The sequence below is a fragment of the Salvelinus alpinus genome, unplaced genomic scaffold (assembly GCF_045679555.1).
Source record: "Salvelinus alpinus unplaced genomic scaffold, SLU_Salpinus.1 scaffold_40, whole genome shotgun sequence".
NCBI lineage: Eukaryota > Metazoa > Chordata > Actinopteri > Salmoniformes > Salmonidae > Salvelinus > Salvelinus alpinus.
In genome coordinates this window covers 658,426-677,225 of record NW_027255981.1, presented here as the reverse complement: position 1 = coordinate 677,225, position 18,800 = coordinate 658,426, and the positions used below count along the sequence as shown (strand labels likewise).

The window sequence follows — 18,800 nt, the reverse complement described above, 5'->3', positions numbered from 1 at the left end:
ACACTTAACCAGCATGGCTACCACAGCATTCTGCAGTGATACACCATCTCATCTGGTTTGTGCTTAGTGGGACTACAATTTATTTTTCAACAGGACAATGACCCAAAACATACCTCCAGGCTGTGTAAGGGCTATTTGACCAAGTAGAGTGATGGAGTGCTGCATCAGATGACCTGGCCTCCACAATCCTCCGACCTCAAACCAATTGAGATGGTTTGGGATGAGTTGGACCACAGAGTGAAGGAAAAGCAGCCAACAAGTGCTCAGCATATGTGGGAATATCCAAGACTGTTGGAAAAGCATTCCTCGTGAAGCTGGTTGAGAGAACGCCAAGAGTATGCAAAGCTGTCTTCAAGGCAAAGGGTGGCTACTTTGAAGAATCTCAAATATATTTTGATTTGTTTAACACTCTTTTGGTTACTACATGATTCCATATGTGTTATTTCATAGTTTTGATGTCTTCACTATTATTCTACAATGTAGTAAATACAACGTTAACTTGAATGAGTAGGTGTGTCCAAACTTTTGATTAGTACTGTAGCTAGATGTAGTAGGCTAATGTTAACTAGCTGGCTCTTCGTTGCACATTAAAGAAAATTAGACTAGCGAGCAAGCATTTTATCCAGGTAGCATAGGACAACAAAAACTAATAGACCGTTTCGGCAACATGATAGAGAGGAGGATGGCATTGGCGTTTCTCTACAAGTAACGTTAACGTTAGGGCGAGTCAACATGTTTTTCTACTTAGGCTCGCACACAAACACAGAAATCAGTACAATGGACAGCCACATGATATTTAGCTTACGTTAAATGGACTAAATTGTTTTGGGTATCATTTAGCTGTATTAGACTAAGCATAAGTGATTTGATAATGTTGAAATGGTGCTGAAATAGCGGAGACTGCTCGTGTTTTCTTGGAAACTTCCGGTAACTCTCTATGGAACGCCGTTTGGGTCTTAAAGCACGTGGTTAAAACGCAATCTTTTTAATGCTACGTGTTAAATTTATTTTGCCACGATGTCTTCTTATATTGTCTCGGCCTTACGCCTATATATCACGGTGGCAAGGCATATGAACTAACCGGTTATAAAGCAAGCAAAGCAATTATCACAACACAAGTATGTTGTAATATGGAGCTTTACAGTTGTTTGATGACAATCTCTGACCTGATGGTCCAGACCGTGATAGATGTAGCGCGGGGTCTGACCGTGATAACTGATTTTCCCACTGTAGGGACTCAGCAAGATGAACTCAGCAAAAAAAGAAACACCTTCTCACTGTCAATTGCGTTTCTTTTCAGCAAACTTAACATGTGTAAATATTTGTATGAACATAAGATTCAACAACTGAGACATAAACTAAACAAGATCCACAGACATGTGACTAACATAAATGGAATAATGTGTCCCTGAAAAAAGGGGGGTCAAAATCAAAAGTAACAGTCAGTATCTGGTGTGGCCACCAGCTGCATCTTCTCCTAATGGACTGCACCAGATTTGCCAGTTCTTGCTGTGAGATGTTACCCCACTCTTCCACCAAGGCACCTGCAAGTTCCCGGACATTTCTGGGGGGAATGGCTCTAGACCTCACCCTCCGATCCAACAGGTCCCAGATGTGCTCAATGGGATTGAGATCCGGGCTCTTCGCTGGCCATGGCAGAACACTGACATTCCTGTATTGCAGGAAATCACGCACAGAACGAGCAGTATGGCTGGTGGCATTGTCATGCAGGAGGGTCATGTCAGGATGAGCCTGCAGGAAGGGTACCACATGAGGGAGGAGGATGTGTCTTCCCTGTAATGCACAGCGTTGAGATTGCCTGCAATGACAACAAGCTTAGTCCGATGATGCTGTGACACACCGCCCCAGACCATGACGGACCCTCCACATCCAAATCGATCCAGAGTACAGGCCTCGGTGTAACGCTCATTCCTTCGACGATAAACGCAAATTCGACCATCACCCCTGGCGAGACAAAACCGCAACTTGTCAGTGAAAAGCACTTTTTGCCAGTCCTGTCTGGTCCAGCGACGGTTGGTTTGTGCCCATAGGCAGGGGCGAAAATCTGATATCAACCTTGGAGGGGACAATTACATTAAATTTTCTCAAGAGCAATTCCTGAGGGGGACACCAAAAGTAGTGCTGTAACACATAGCATACGTTGTTATATGTTAAATGTATATTGAGGAACCATAATTCCTACAACTGGATAATTGATAGGTACAGTAGTTAACTGAAGGGTTTTCCCAACTTGTTCAAATGTTTAAATCATTATAATTCTACTACTAATAATAGTTATAGCAGTGCTCTTTACCAGTCCAGTATGTATGCAGGTATTCATACTTACAACCAGCAATATCAAGAAAGGTCAGTAGGTGACAATGGTACTGTACACTGTATGGGTGTAGTTTTCATAAATACAATGAACATGGTGTGATCACATCTAAAAGAATCTCCATTGAGAACAATGACAAAGTTGGTCTCCGTATTGAATTGACCTTTTAATTTGACTTTTTCTGATACATTTATATAGTCATTAAATATGTGCACCTGGCCTGAGTCTAATACAATATCTTTGCAAGAACAAAAAGCTTAAAATAAGTACAGTTCTAAAAGCAAAATAACTACTTCAATGAAAAACCCAAATAAATCAAACAAAATATCCTTCAGTCAGTGTCTCAACTCTTCAAACAGCAGCTATGGACAAGTATGTCGCACAAAGTATGCAATTTTAAATAAAATAACATGAAATAAATAATTTGTAAGTGTACTGAAAACTACTAAACAAAAGAACAAATATCAATTACACCAGGGGTTCTCAAACAGGGGTCCATGGACTAATTGCAAGGGGTCTGTGAAATAAAAAAGTGTAATGAATGTAGTCAGTACCACAAGATTTCCAGTAAGTTTACATATAATATAGAGGGGGTGGAGGTCCCTGAGGACCGCTCAAAACCTTGCCTGCCTTGCCTCAAAATATGCAGGGGTTCCAGTACCACAAAAAGGTTGAGAACCACTGCTATACACACTACTGAACAAAAGAACCGAGCATATGTTTGCGGGTTTCCTCAACAACACATCAGTTGCCACTTTCGCAATGCCCTCGCCTGTTGTCTCCGACACCCTGTATAGCCCAATAAACTCCTTGTGAGGGACATGGTCATGGTCAACATAACGCAGACAGACATTCTCCTGTTCAGCACCAGAGACATCTTGAGTACCATCAACAATTAATGAAAATTGTACAATCGGAAGAGACCTAATCTCAGCTGCAATGCCTCGAATGACTATTGGCCATGATGTTCAGAATTTCATTCTGTGCTTTGGGGCCTGTGTACATTGTGGTACGCTCTGTTAACCACTTCAGTAAAATGGGATCATCCTCTTCTGCCCTAAGTTTCAAAATCTGGTATAAATTCCCACTGTCATCCGTGTGGCCTCTAAAGGCTTGTCCCTGTCTTACTACATGCCGCACCGAACTAACAATTTTCATCAAGCAATGCCTTGCGTCCTGCTGCTGTTTACCCCACGCGCTGGATAACTGGACACTGATTGGATTTAGCTGGTGTGCTGTTACAGTTACAAAGTGGTGGTGGGTTTGGCAGTTTTGATGTGCTGTGAATTTTTCAATGGCTTTTCTCCAGTTCCTAAATCCTGCACTAATGAAGGCAGCATCTGCTCTTTGGCCAAAAGATGGCTGGCTTGAAAACCCTTGGCTACAGTGAAAACACAACACTCCTTTTATTGATGGATTATAATGTAGCCAGGGGAAATCGCGAAACCATCTCTCTTGGAACGTCAACACTGTGTTGGCAAGAGTTTGCGGTTCTATAAATTGTGGGTGTGGCTGATATGGTTTTGTGCCATCACTGTGGTAACTGGACAATGCTGTGCCACTGTCCCCTATACTGGTGCTGCTGGCAACAAGGGTGACACTTGGTCCTGCCGTGGCTGTGACACTGTCCTCTGAAGTCTCTCTCCCTGGCTCTTTCCCTTTCACCACCCTAACTGACTCACAGTCTGTCTCCTAGAAAATAAATAAGGTGTTTGCCGTACTCCTAACTACCGGTACCCAAAACTACACAATTAATCACAACAGCAATACCATTGCCGTAAACAAATCTTAGTTTAGTCACCAGTTTAAGTTAAGAGTGGGGGTATCCATGGCATTTTCCAATTATGTCCCTATTTTACAAGTCAAAAAAATTGAGAACCTTTCATAATGTTGCCAAACAAAGACTCAACAAACTTACCTGAGACTCCCTGTCTCTGCCAGTCTGTCCCTGCATATCTGTCCCCAGCTCTGCTGTCTGTGTGCCATCTGTTGCCTGCTCTGCCTAATGACATCATTGTGAAACATTCCCATTAGCATTTCACTTCTTTCTTATGAACATTTTATCAACTAGTCTTTGAGATTAGGCTACGAGAGTTCTTACTATGCGTTTTGGTGTACTGACAAATACTCTGGTGTCCGTCTTCTTACTTTTTTCTGCCATTTTTCTACCTGGCTGGCTGGCCGGCCTAGCTGCACACACACACATTTACACAACACATGCTGCAACCTTTTGTACTTTTAATAGTTTGTTTCATATTGGCTGGCTTCCAACAATAGCTGAATTTGTAAAGCTAGCGAGCACCAATTCCGTTTCTGTGTGTTTGCTATAATCTTTGCTACCTGGTTAAATAAAGGTGAAATAAAATAAAATTAAAAAAGTTCACTAGCGACAATTTATCTTTTGCAACGAGACCATTATATATATTTAAGACAATGGTAGAAGAGAGTGTAGTTCTGTTCTGTTCAGTTTGGACTTCAGTTTATCGCTAACCTTATCACAGGGACGTCGAAGCACTACAGCTGCATGCTGATCTTGGAATAAACTGACGATAGCAAAGATTCCATCTTTGACGACGCCACATAAATGGAATAGGTACTAGCTAGCTTGATAGTTAATGTTTGCTTTAGTTTGCGCGCTAGCTCTGCAAATTCAGCTAGTGTGTGAACCCTGCCAACATAAAAATGAATAAATAACATTGCTATGGACCTGCTATGGATTGACTGGATTAACCTCACGTCATTTACGTACATGTCCCTTTCGGACAGTAGATACGAACCCTCTATTACCTTGCCAGCTAAAGAACTGGCAGTGGATCAAACCATTGTGAGGCAAAGGGCGGGGGGGGTCGCAATCTTTTGAAACTTAAAAACGCGCTATTAAGTGTCTATAATCAGCACAAGTGCTTTCATTGCGTATTATTAATATTATTGAAATTACATAGTTATGTTTACAGTGATATATTGGGGGGGACAAATCATATTTTTCCCAAGATGGGGGGGTCGTGTCCCCCCCGTCCCCCCTGGGATTTCCGCCTATGCGCCATAGGCGACGTCGTTGCCGGTGATGTCTGGTGAGGACCTGCCTTACAACAGGCCTACAAGCCCTCAGTCCAGCCTCTCTCAGCCTATTGCAGATGGAGGGTGTAATATTCATATGTGTAAACATACTGAATTATAACTGGATGCATTTTACCGCTGTATCATACTGTGCTATGATTGGTTAAGACCACCCAGATGGTTAGGGCATGGGCAGTTGATCATGGTTGGAGATACGTGAACATAGCTATATATAGCTAGCTAATAAAGAGCTACGTTAAGAAATATCCTGTAGTACTGCATTTTATTATTTTGTATAAAGCGTGCAAAACAAGACAGAGGGATTGTGCGTTCCTGGTGTATCTCGGGCAGCTGTTGTTGCCATCCTGTGCCTGTCCCGCAGGTGTGATGTTCAGATGTACAGATCCTGTGCAAGTGTTGTTACATGTGGTCTGCCACTGCGAGGACGATCAGCTGTCCATCCTGTCTCCCTGTAGCGCTGGCTAAGGCATCTCACAGTACAGACATGGCAATTTATTGCCTTGGCCACATCTGCAGTCCTCATGCCTCCCTGCAGCATGCCTAAGGCACGTTCACGCAAATGGGGACCCTAGGCATCTTTCCTTTGGTGTTTTTCAGTCAGGCCTCTTTAGTGTCCTAAGTTTTCATTACTGTGACCTTAATTGCCTACCGTCTGTAAGCTGTTAGTGTCTTAACGACCATTCCACAGGTGCATGTTCATTAATTCTTTATGGTTCATTGAATAAGCATGGGAAACAGTGTTTAAACCCTTTACAATGAAGATCTGTTTAGTTACTTGGATTTTTACAAATTATCTTTGAAAGACAGGGTCCTGTAAAAGGGACATTTCTTTTTTTGCTGAGTTTAGTTATGGATCTTACTCAGTCGTACTTTGTACCTTCTGATCCTGTACCAGATCCAGAACTTGTCAAGTGGCTTGGAGTCAGGCTGTAGGATTTCACATTTCTGCTTTATGCCTCAATCACACCTAGTGTAGTGTTTTGGTACACCAGAAGTACAATAACGCGTCGATCACACCAACAGTATTATTGAGCAAAATGGAACGCAGCATCATCTGCATATGTGTGCAGATAAAATGTAACATTCCCTTTCTGCGACCATTATGCATAGTTTGACGCATACATTAGATTAATAAATCCAACCCTGTGCACCACACAGAACGCACTGAAACTACCTCGGCAAGGCAAACATTATTTAACTAGGCAAGTCAGTTAAGAACAAATTCTTATTTACAATGACAGCCTTCCCCAGCCAAACCCTAACGACTCTGTTCCAATTGTGCACTGCCCTATGGGACTCCCAATCACCGCCGGTTGTGATACAGCCTGGAATCGAACCAGGGTCTGTAGTGACATCTCTAGCACTGAGATGCAGTTCCTTAGACCGCTGTGTCACTCGGGAGCCCATATTACAGCCATTCTTTTTCAGTTTATTTCATACAGGAAGTGGGGAAATATTGGTGACCGACTACAAACATTTTTATTCATACAATTAAATTGAAGAATAGATATTTGACATAGGTGACAATGGTTAACAGTCAAAAACCATCTCAGAAGATGTTCACGTGGTAGAGAATGTGGGCATGAAGCTGTGTGTGTGTGTGTGTGTGTGTGTGTGTCTTTTTTCAGGCAAGTTGAGTAATAGAAAGTGGTGCTTGCCCTTCAAGGATTCCCACAAAAGTAAATTAACATTACTACCCATTAAACATTTTGATGTTGCTTTTCCCTCATGATGGCAACGGATGAGCTCAAGAGAACCACAGCGATAAATACTGGCTTGATGATTTTCTCTTTAAAAACCACACTTGTGCAGTTATAAACACCCAACATTGCAGAGCAGATTTCTAAAATATGGGCTAAACAGGCTTTGATATGGTAGTTTTCTTCCGTTTGGTGCCTAATTTAATTATGTTTTTTTACATTTAACTAGGCAAGTCAGTTAAGAACAAATTGTTATTTACAATGGCGGCCTACTGTCCTGTGTGGCTCAGTTGGTAGAGCATGGCGCTTGCAACGCCAGGGTTGTGGGTTCATTCCCCACGGGGGGACCAGGATGAATATGTATGAACTTTCCAATTTGTAAGTCGCTCTGGATAAGAGCGTCTGCTAAATGACTTAAATGTAAAATGTACTCCGGCCAAACCCCGACAACGCTGGGCCAATTGTGCGCCGCCCTATGGGACTCCCAATCACAGCCGGTTGTGATACAACCTGGATTCTTACCAGGGACTGTAGTGACACCTCTTCCACTGAGATGCAGTGTCTTAGACCGCTGTGCCACTTGGGAGCCCAGATGAAGACAACCCAGATAGTTAAATCTTCAAAATCCTGTAATAGGTCTAGACTGGCATACTTGTATGTGTAAAAAAAATATAAAAACTTGGGTATTAGGTACTAAGACATTGTCCTTCAATATTGAAATCATAACCAGCATCCTGAAAACACCCCTTTACAATTGGGGTAATCGTTCAGTAGTTGATGGGAAATACAGTACTATCTATGCAGCAACACAGTAAGTGCTGTAGATTCACACAGAGAAGAGGAAAAAGTGCCTGCGCCAGTCTTCCAGATTAACCTTGTGATGTTCCAAAGTAATTCCTCAACCTACAGAATGATAGGGCACTACCTAAACCAGTGGTGGTACCCTGCCCGAGTACAAGGGCAAGTCAGTGTATCAGCCCACTCTAGCACAGCATAGAAGCATAGCAGTCAAGCTACATGGCAGAGTCATAAGGTACAAATATGTGAAACTGACATATGCTTGATTTTGATGGTAATGCTTTGTTTCGGTATATATATATATATATATATATATCTGTAGCATTATCAGCAAATTGATACTGGCATCAATGGTACATTTGAAGTAAAAACATGATTACCCTAATGACAGCAACTGGTAGTGTAGAGCTATCATTCATATGCCAACATAAGAAAAATAAGTAATCAACATTTGGATGCCCAGGGGGCTTAAAAGAGAATACATTCGTAAGAAAAACAAAATATCAAAACCTCTTCAGTTCACATACGTATAACCGGTATGTGCACACTACAAGTGTCTACTTGAAATGTGTAGCTGTAGCCCCAGCAATGTGTGGATATGTCAAGCCAAGCAACTCTTGCAGAGAAAGAAAATAAGACAAATATACAAAAATGTATACAAAGTAAAATGGCAGTACCACACCTCAATCCTTTGTGTGTGCATATTCTTACAAGGTTTACTTAAAAAAACAAGATCATTGCTGTGAAAAGGCAGTAATAAATAGGGGGTGGCAGTCTGTTGGCAAGGTGTCAGTGATCCCCTGGTGTGTGTGCATTTAAATGTGTGTCTGGGTAAAGCAGTCTATTGATATGTGGGTGGGTCAATCGTCCTTTGAGTGATGCTGGGCGTCCAGGTTGACCACTTGAAGCTCTGTGAGGTTGCTGCTGCTTGACTGCTGACCAATCACCATCTACAGGTCAAAAGGAGAGTTGATTAGGTGACAGTATTGTTGAGCAGTAGGGTAGTGTTGAGGTAACAGTAGAGTTTAAATTACCGGGTGGAGCTGCACTGCTGACACAGGGATCTGAACTGTCCCAGGATGTCCTGTGAGGAACACCTGCGATACAGCGCCTAGTTGGGATGGGGAACAAACAAATCCAATAAATTAAATCACACACACAAACGAGCCAGTAGGCTTGGCCGATATTACGATAGTATCGTCTATTGGGGATGATTGACAGCCATCGTCGATAGTGACAACATCATGATATGACAGACTAAGCTATTTCAACTTCACGCAGCAAAGAGTGGAGTCAGGCAGCACACAGCAGGGTAGTGCATGGAAAGAGATTCTGAGAAAATTGCCTATATTCCTATTTGTTATTGCCCATTTCAATAAATGTTATATTTATAGAATGCAAGAGAACAATGTAGACACAGCTAAGAGTTTCACCGAAGCAGCACAAAATATCTGGTCAGAATTCCCCCCCCCACTCTCTAATGTCAGATGATCTGGACCAAAATCCGAAGTCTATTTCTATAGGATCGGACACTCTGGTGTCTTACTGTTTTAATGGACCAATTGTATATTAATGCATGCTGATTTCTCCTGCCATGCTAGTTGTTTTTGAATGATCTAAAAACTTTTAAAAAAGGGGGAGAAAAAACAAATCTATATTTTTGGGATAATAGTATAGATTTGACTCTACCTGCACCAAAACTTCAATATTTGTTATCCAATAGCTGACTGATCAAAACTTCTCTCATGCCCTCTCGTCTCTCTACAGCTGACAGATTGACTATACCAAACATTAGGAACACCTTCCTAATATCGAGTTTCAGCCCCCCCGTTTGCCCTCAGAACAGCCACAATTCGTGGGGCATGTACTCTACAAGGTGGACTCCACAATTACATGCTATGAATATGGGACCAAATGCTTACATTCTTACTACTTTAATACACCTAAGTGAATTTGTCCAAATACTTTTGGTCCCCATTGTGTGATGTAATTTCTAAACGATTCAACCGATATGGATGAAAATACTCTCAAATTATTGACAGTCTGCATTTTAACCTCAGTCATTGTATCATTTCAAATCCAAATGCTGGAGTACATAGCCAAAACAACAACAAAAAAGTTGTCACTGTACCAATACTTTGAGCTCACTGTATATCAGCGCCCTGTTAGGGCAGTTGTGGTGTCTGGACTCTGATTGGCTCACCGGGGTCATGGGACTGTGTATGGGCCGTCTGTGGGAAGGTGTTGAGCACGGTCAGACTGCCGTCGCACAACGAGGTTGTAGGTGTGGCGTACATGACAGTGTGGGCGCCGGGGTACATCATGTGACCACCCATCGACGAGGGCACTGAGGATGTGACGATGGTGGTGGGGAGGCTCACTGAATTAGGGAGACGGGACAACAAGGGCAATGAGGGATGCATATCAATATTCTGCACGGTTCTTTCATACAATTATGAATCGTGACTTCAACGTTAAATGTTACTACTTCTACACAGTCATAGTGAAACAAAAACCGATGTTAATAAAGGCAAGATTAAAAACAGCCTGCATATTACTTGTACTGCAAGTACATGATATTTGACACTTCTCAATTTAATAAATGACCACATGCCTATACTGCAATCAAGCATTTAATAAAATGAGTTATCTTTGGTTTTCAGATGGAATACTGTTGTTTGATCTCCCCACCTTAGTGACATTGACATTTCTCGGTTGTAGTGCCTTTCACCATTCTATATCCACCCTTCCAGTGGGATCAACAGCCACATTTATGGCATCAAAACTATCATAATCACTACCTTTGAGTTTGGAAAAACTGTTTCACAACCAAATCTCTATTATTGAAGGGGATCCAGACACCTTTGTGATTTCACATGTTTGAGAAACACACAAAAAGGGAATAAAACATTGCGGATAAAGTTTGGAATGACAATTTCATTTGTACAACAGCTAAAGACCTGCATCACTGTACTGAGCGCTTTTCTCTTTTCTAAAATTATGTATTTGGGTGTTTGAGCAGTTTTACCTTCGCGTTTTTTCAGGGCCCCCATACTACACAACGAGCACGAGGAAGTGATTTGCTGTTTGGGGTACGTTTCTCAGAAACATGTGAAATTACACAAAAAAAATAAGGTGTCTGAACCCTTCTATAAAACATGCCATTTACATCAAAAGAGAGATTTGGTTGTAAAAAAAGGAAACTTCTCCTTTAATAATTTTAATGTGTATGAACTCTGGATGACTGACAGGGAGTGCTGTATTGAAGCCACCTCACAGCCATTTTGGTTTCTTTTCTTGTAAAAAAAAGTTTGGGATGCTTTAGAAATGCATGAATTAAATGTCTACATTCGTTTTTTAACAAGTATATTCTATTAGACACCTTAATGCATACTTTTAAAATTATATTATGTGAACTGAACATAAAAAAAAAACGATTCCTTTTTTTAAACCTAAAACATAAACCTATTTTTTTAAGGGTACTAATGTTTCTGTCCCTACTAAAACAAATAAATACTGAAACAAGTCATTTTGACCTTGAAACATTTTAATGAAATACTGTAGAATTCCATTCATTCTGATGGAGGACTGCTCCTTCTGGGGAGTACCAATGTGGCGGCCGGTGGTTTCAAAGCCTCTCATTGGTCAATACATAGCATCAGCAATCCAGGGTTTATACACACACATCATTGGTTAATCTTGGTTAAAGGTCAGATTGGATTACCAAATCCAAATGATCAGAATCCTTCTAGTTTTTCTGTTTTGAAATACCAGAATCGAACATTTAATCCAATCCCATTGCCGAAATCAGAAGAGTTTTGAAAAACTGGGCCCAATAGCGAGGGTTTACTCCATCAAAATCAGTCAACGATAAGCAGACCGCCTGCCTTCCTGCCATTGGGCCGACTCCCATTGTTAGGGCGGAGACAAGACCAGCTCAAATCAAATACAATTTTATTGGTCACATACACATGGTTAGCAGATAATGCAAGTGTATACAGTATCTCTGCCTATGAGAAGGCAAGGAGAAGCAATTACCATATTGTTAATACCTGTCCAGTCCTTTCAGATCTATAGGAATGCCTAGTGAGGAAGAGCTAGAGCCTGGAGGTCGATTTCACTTGCCACTGAGAAGTAGCACTCATGTCAGTCTCTCCATTTGCCCTCTAGATGGGGCTACTGCTCTGCTACACCAGTCATTCCAGACCCTCCTCCTTGGGATTGGGCCCACCAAGGAGCCCATTTCATTATTACATCAACTTGTAAACAGACTGCTGCTTGTCACGTTTGAGAGTGGGGTAAAAAGCCTACCAGTCATCATATATCAATTTAACACTTAACATTAAACCCCCCCCCCCCCCCCCCCCCTCATAATACTAATAATATTATCGCATTGCTGTTTACCCCCCTCAAATCACATTGGCATTATAGTCAAATGGGCTCATAAGCAGACATGCTGCTGTGAGTATATGGTTGTTGTTGTTTACCTGTGGAGTTGCTTGTGATGTGGGAGAGGTCACTGTGGCTCACAGAGCTCTGCTGGCTGCTGGGGTGAACCTGAATGGCCTGCAGCCGCTGGCCCATCCCTCCACCTGAGAAAGACGCACACGCACCTAGAGTGAGAATATTAATTTGCCATTCAACCATTTTTTGCACACTCATTATAGGAGGCCAAGTTTGCATGTTACCTCTGATAGGGTACATAACTAAAGTTGGGTGGTACATATGAATGGGTTAGTGAAGTGGTGTGTACCAGTTAAGTGGCTGAGCAAGGGTCAACAGACCTACAGAAAAGTAACACAGAATCCCCAATCTATACAGCTGTCAGATATGCTATTTAACACAAAGGTGTTCCATTTTCAGCAGTTGTGATTTTACAAATTAAGTACTTGGGCTATTACTGCTGACAATTTTAAAGAATTTCCCCCATTGAAGATGATGACTAAGTGAGAAAACTGACACGAGCAATGTTCCCTCTAGGCTGCGCCTGTCTACACAGTAGCCCCGGGACTGCTGAGCAGAAGAAATATTAGCCCACTGAGAGAAGCACAAGATTAAACTTCACTCAACTTTCTAGAGTTTTCCCTGTCAGTTAACACTATCAATGGTCTCCTTTTACTGTGGCGATTGTGATCGAATCAAAGCAATATCAGCCACTTTTCACGCGATATACAGAAACAAAACAAACTTTGCGAGAGATTTTGTTGTAGGCAGAACGCATCATCATAGGATTCTATTGACACACATGACTCAGCTCGTACTCTACACAGACCGATGCGGAATAACTATCAGAGCTGCAGTAGGCCTATATGCAAATAGACCATTGCCTTACAGTATATGGATCTGTGCAGTTTACTTTGAATTGGACTGTGTTTACAGCACGAGTAGATGTGCTTGTCTTGCGATCAAAGCGAGAGCTGCATGTAACCATGTGTGTAATTTGTCCGATTCTCTGTAATAATAGTATGGGATTGATAATGCATTTTATTTTGTAAAGTGGTTTATTGGATCAAACACCACAACATTTTCAATCACCTCCTTATCTGAAGGACAAGTGGATATGCAGGTTAATGTCAAACCCTGCATTTCACATGGAATGTAGGCCTACATTGACCATTACACATTGGCAGCTACTGTAGGCTGAATGATTGAACAGCTACTTCTGTGTTCATTTTATGGGATGCATTTTCTCCATTGTTTATGGTAGGCCAACATTATGATCAAATAGCCAGTCGCCTACTTGGCCCCTGTTAAAACTAACTTAAAAGTGGCTACAGCCTCAGTGTTCACAGTAAACGCGAGCTGGAAGTTGCACAGAATTTTCACAACATTCAAGTGCAAAAAAAATAAAAGTGAGGGTACATTGGACACAAGTGTGGAACTTTCAACTCACGCTTTTCTCTGTCCGCCAAGACAACTGATACAACTCTGGAGGGTTACTTTTAGCCCTGCTCAAAAATAACTTAGGGCGTCGACTTTCCTTTTTCTTGTGATAAGAGGTTAGAGCCCCACCCCGCACACACACCCATTCAGTAACAAACACTGACCAGTGAACAGACTAAAATATCCTCTTTCCTATATTCCTGTCCCTATCTACACACTGACTTAGCTACTCCTCCCGCTCCTTGTCCCTAAAATATAGCTCCCGTTTACCCTTCCATGAGTCCTTATTATCCATCCTCATTGCCTCCCTTTGTCCCGTCAACAAATGAGCCCTCTCCTGTGACTGCTTGCAAGCAGAGCACCATATTTAAATCTCATAAGGAGTTAATTCAAACATGCTTTCTCACTGCATTGTAAATGTTAGTATATTTGCCTTTATCGCAATGTAAAGAGAGACTACAGCCCAGGCCCAAACAAACATACAGAGAGAGACTGAGATGCAGAGAGAGTAGAGGTTGACCGATTATGATTTTTCAACACCGATAACGATTTATTGGAGGACCAAAAAAAGCTGATACCGATTAAAAATCGGCCCGATTTTTATATATACATTGGGGAGAACAAGTATTTGATACACTGCCGATTTTGCAGGTTTTCCTACTTACAAAGCATGTAGAGGTCTGTAATTTTTTATCATAGGTACACTTCAACTGTGAGAGACGGAATCTAAAACAAAAATCCAGAAAATCACATTGTATGATTTTTAAGTAATTAATTTGCATTTTATTGCATGACACTGTGCCCGGCCCGCCACAGGAGTCGCTAGAGCGCGATGAGACAAGAATATCCCTGCCGGCCAAACCCTCCCTAACCCAGACGACGCTGGGCCAATTTTGCGCCGCCACATGGGCCTCCCGGTCACGGCCGGCTGCTACAGAGCCTGGACTCGAACCCAGAATCTCTGGTGGCACAGCACTGCCCCGGGAGGCCCCAAGATTGATTGATTGTTTTTTTATAAGATACGTTTAATGCTAGCTAGCAACTTACCGTGGCTCCTTGCTGCACACGCGTAACAGGTAGTCAAGCCTGCCACGCAGTCTCCTCGTGGAGTGCAATGTAATCGGCCATTATCGGTGTCCAAAAATGCAGATTGTTATGAAAACTTGAAATCGGCCCTAAGTAAATCGGCCATTCCGATTAATCGGTTGACCTCTAATAGAGAGACAGTGAGGTAAAGACAAACCTCGAAAAGGACACTAACAGACAGGCATAGAGATATTGGGAGATACAGTTTTGAACAGCGACAAGAGGTAGCTACAGAGAAATGACTGGGATCCTAGATGCAAACAAACTGGGCTCAATTTGGAGACACTCAACAGAGTGAGAGATGCATGCAGACAGAGGGAGACAGACCCTAAATCCCAAATCAACCCCTTGGTTGATCGGAGAAGATTGGATGTATGTAACAAAATAGTGGTAGCTCCATCATGCCCTCTGATAGTTAAGGCAGAATCGTCTAAAAAAATAACAAAATTGGTTAAGCTGTACACTAAAGGCGGCTGCGGTCGTACAGAGAATAAATTAAATCATTGAAGATAATTTCTTGTGCAGACCATTCCCCCCCCCCCCCCCATTAAGTCAGAATTGTTGCCATATTGCTTGCCAAAAGTCTAGGAGCTAGGGTTTGATTTGCAATTCAGGGAGAGTTGATGCTCGGAAGTATCGTGGCAAGGAAACAAAACATGACGGGGTGAAGAAGCCCCTGACCTGTGAGCGAGACAGTTGCAGGTAGGCGGAGCAGGGTGGTCTGCTGGCCCTGCCCTGCGGTGGTGATGCTGGTCTGGGCCAAGGGGCCCTGGAGGGCCTGCAGCTGACTGAGTGGAATGGTGTGCGTGCCAGGGGGAAGCGTTGCGCCTAGAGGACGCGCAGAGAAGATTAGCGGTGCACAGGTCTCACGCAGTGGAACCGGGGCAATAGACCAAGAAAACAAACAACACAGCGAGAAAGACAAAGAAAAGATAGAGGGTAAACGGACATAGCCACACAAACAAAAACAGCCACATAAAACACAGCATCACCGACAAAACGTACTCAAAACGCAGACAGAACAAAGCCTCAGACAAAATACAGACAATGTCACAGAAAAATGTACAACCACAGACAACATACAGACTTACAAACAAAACACTCAGTCAAAACACAGCCACACAGACAAACCACATGCAAACACACAGCCAAAAAGCCCCAGAGGATTCTAAAATTTTATTGGAGTGCAATATTCTCTCAACCAAAAAAAAAAAAAAAGGGCAATTCTGAAACGAGGGAACAATTCAGCGGGGTGAATAGAAGTAAATAAAGTTGGGTGCAACACAGATAAATCAAGCCAATAAGGTGGGTAAAGGGGGTAATAATAAATTAAAAAAACTGACACCACCTCACTCACCGGACATGAGGGTGAACCCTCCAGGTAGCATGACGCTCGTTGACGTGGCCGAGGTCTTCAGCACCGTGCTGGTGGCACTGTGAGTATTGATGCCCGCCGAGACCTGCCAGCAGGTGGCAGGGATGCTGTTCTGCAAGTGCATGGCCACGGAGGAGGTGGTGGAGGAAGAAGACGTCGACATGGGTTGGGTGTTGACACCGGAAGGCAGATTGGCCATGGTGAACGTCGACTTCATCATGTCCTGAGAAATGGAGAAAGCAGGAGAGATATTTACGATATTGATCTGTTATCAGTGCATTTGGAGAGAATCTTTACTTATGTAGCTTAAGATATGTAGATCATTTGATAGCCAAATGTGTACAGATAAGGGGATGTACCAAACAAATGTATTTGCGTTCTCTCATGCCGAGAAACATTGCAGGTAAATAATGCACTCTGTCCATCAGTCAGCACACGGAGTGTTTTTAGATTTGACAAGTTGCTGATACATGTCAAGGATTCCATCGAAGGGCTAAGCTTCAACTCCTGGAGTAGTTTGTGAGCAAGCTGGTGTGCTAACTAGCTTTATGAAAATCAAGCAAAGCAGATTTGAGTCTGGGGATGGGAGGGGAGTGACAGCGATGACGAGATGAGAGAAAATGTTCCATTTTGAAAAAACAATGCTGGGAAATAATTGAGGCGTAGGACCCCTCGCTTGAATTGGCAAACTACCAAAGAAAATAGTTAAATATGCTTATGTAGCTCGCCAAGATCAAAGCCGCTTGCTTTGGTAGCAATTGTCAAGTAAAAAAATATATACTGTCCGTAAAGTGTATATAGTATGTATAAGCTGAAAGTAGAAGCCTAAGTATTGTTGTCCATTAGTTTACTCCAATTAGGGGATAATATACCTTGCATTCAAAAAGTATTCAGACCCCTTCCCTTTTTCCAATTTTGTCGCTTTCCTCAATCTACACACAATACCCGATAACGACAAAGCAAAAACAGGTTTAGAAATGTTTGCTCATTTATTTTTAAACAGAAATACGTTATTTACATAAGTATTCAAACCCTTTGCAGTGAGACTAAATTGAGCTCAGGTGCATCCTGTTTCCATTGACCATCCTTGAGGTTTCTACAACTTGGAGTCCACCTGTGGTAAATTCAACTGATTGGACATGGTTTGGAAAAGCCACACACACACACCTGTCCTCCATGCTTCATGGTGGGAACCACACATGCGGAGATCATCCGCTCACCTACTCTGCGTCTAACAAAGACAGCGGTTAGAACAAAACAATAAATAAATAAATACATTTCGCAAATTTGGACTCATCAGACCAAAAGGACAGATTTCCACTGGTCTAATATCAATTGTTCATGTTTTTTTGGCCCAAGAAAGTCGACCACGAAGGCCTGATTCACGCAGTCTCCTCTGAACAGTTGATACTGAAATGTGTTTGTTACTTGAACTCTGAAGCATTTTTTTGGGCTGCAATTTCTGAGGCTGATAACTCTAATGAACTTATCCTCTGCAGCAGAGATAACTCTGGGTCTTCATCTTAAAGTAATGGACTGTTTCTCTTTGCTTATTTGAGCCGTTCTTGCCATAATATGGACTTGGTCTTTTACCAAATAGGGCTATTATTTTCTTTTAACAAGGCACACCTGTTAATTGAAATGCATTCCAGATGACTACCTCATGAAGCTGGTTTTAGAGAATGCCAAGAGTGTGCAAAGCTGTCATCAAGGCAAAGGGTGGCTACTTTGAAGAATCTCAAATATATTTTGATTTAACACTTTTGGTTCCATATGTGTTATTTCTTAGTTTGATGTATTCACTATTCGACAATGTAGAAAATAGTACAAATAAAGAAACCCTGGAATGAGTAGGTGTCCAAACTTTTGACTGGTACTGTACACACACACACAAATATGGGGGATTGGAAATGATGCAGACAATTACATTGTGTCTTCTACCATTCTATCTGCAATATTAAAGCTGATTTACCCCCTAAAAAAGATACTGAACAAAAAAATAAACACAACATGGAGTGTTAGTTTCATGAGCTGAAATACAAGATCCCAGAAATGTTCCATACGCACAAAAAGTGTCTCTCTCAAATGTTGGGCATAAGTTTATTTGCATACCTGTTGGTGAGCAATTCTAAGTATTTCTGTGTAATAAAGCTATTTTATGGGGGGGGGGGGGGGGACTCTGCCCAGTCATGTAAAATCTATAGATTAGGGCTTAATGAATTTAATTAAATTGACTGACTTCCTTCTATAAACTAACTTTGTAAAATCTTTGAAATTGTTGCATGTTGCTTTTATATTTTTGTTCAGTAGTGTAGATCAGGGTTCATCAAACTCATTCCATGGAGGTCCTAGTGTCTGCAGGTTTTTGTTTTTTCCTTTCAATTAAGCCCTAGACCACCAGGTGGGGAGTTCCTTACTAATTAGTAGTGATGCACCGATGACATTTTTGGCCGATACCAATATCTTCCTTGTCCCCCCCCCCCCCCCCAAAAGAAAACAATACAGATACCCGATATAATTTTTTTTAGCGGCCTTTTAAGTATTC

At 41.9% G+C, this 18,800-nt stretch overlaps 1 protein-coding gene across 4 annotated transcripts in view; it reads right to left on the bottom strand.

The window, feature by feature from the left end:
• Positions 1 to 6,873: 6,873 nt before the first annotated feature.
• Positions 6,874 to 18,800, bottom strand: part of LOC139567036 (serum response factor-like) — a 28,479-nt gene continuing 16,552 nt past the window's right edge. Inside the window, exons 3-8 of one of the 4 annotated variants that reach the window (XM_071388453.1) lie at positions 16,238 to 16,478; positions 15,562 to 15,708; positions 12,399 to 12,524; positions 10,115 to 10,291; positions 8,946 to 9,022; positions 6,874 to 8,861 (exon numbers count right to left, since the gene is read on the bottom strand). In XM_071388453.1, the coding sequence (XP_071244554.1) occupies positions 8,772 to 8,861; positions 8,946 to 9,022; positions 10,115 to 10,291; positions 12,399 to 12,524; positions 15,562 to 15,708; positions 16,238 to 16,478 (858 nt within the window). In that variant the 3' untranslated portion in view covers positions 6,874 to 8,771. The remainder of the gene's footprint in view (positions 8,862 to 8,945; positions 9,023 to 10,114; positions 10,292 to 12,398; positions 12,525 to 15,561; positions 15,709 to 16,237; positions 16,479 to 18,800) is intronic. The other 3 variants (XM_071388454.1, XM_071388455.1, XM_071388456.1) reach the window with 3 other exon arrangements.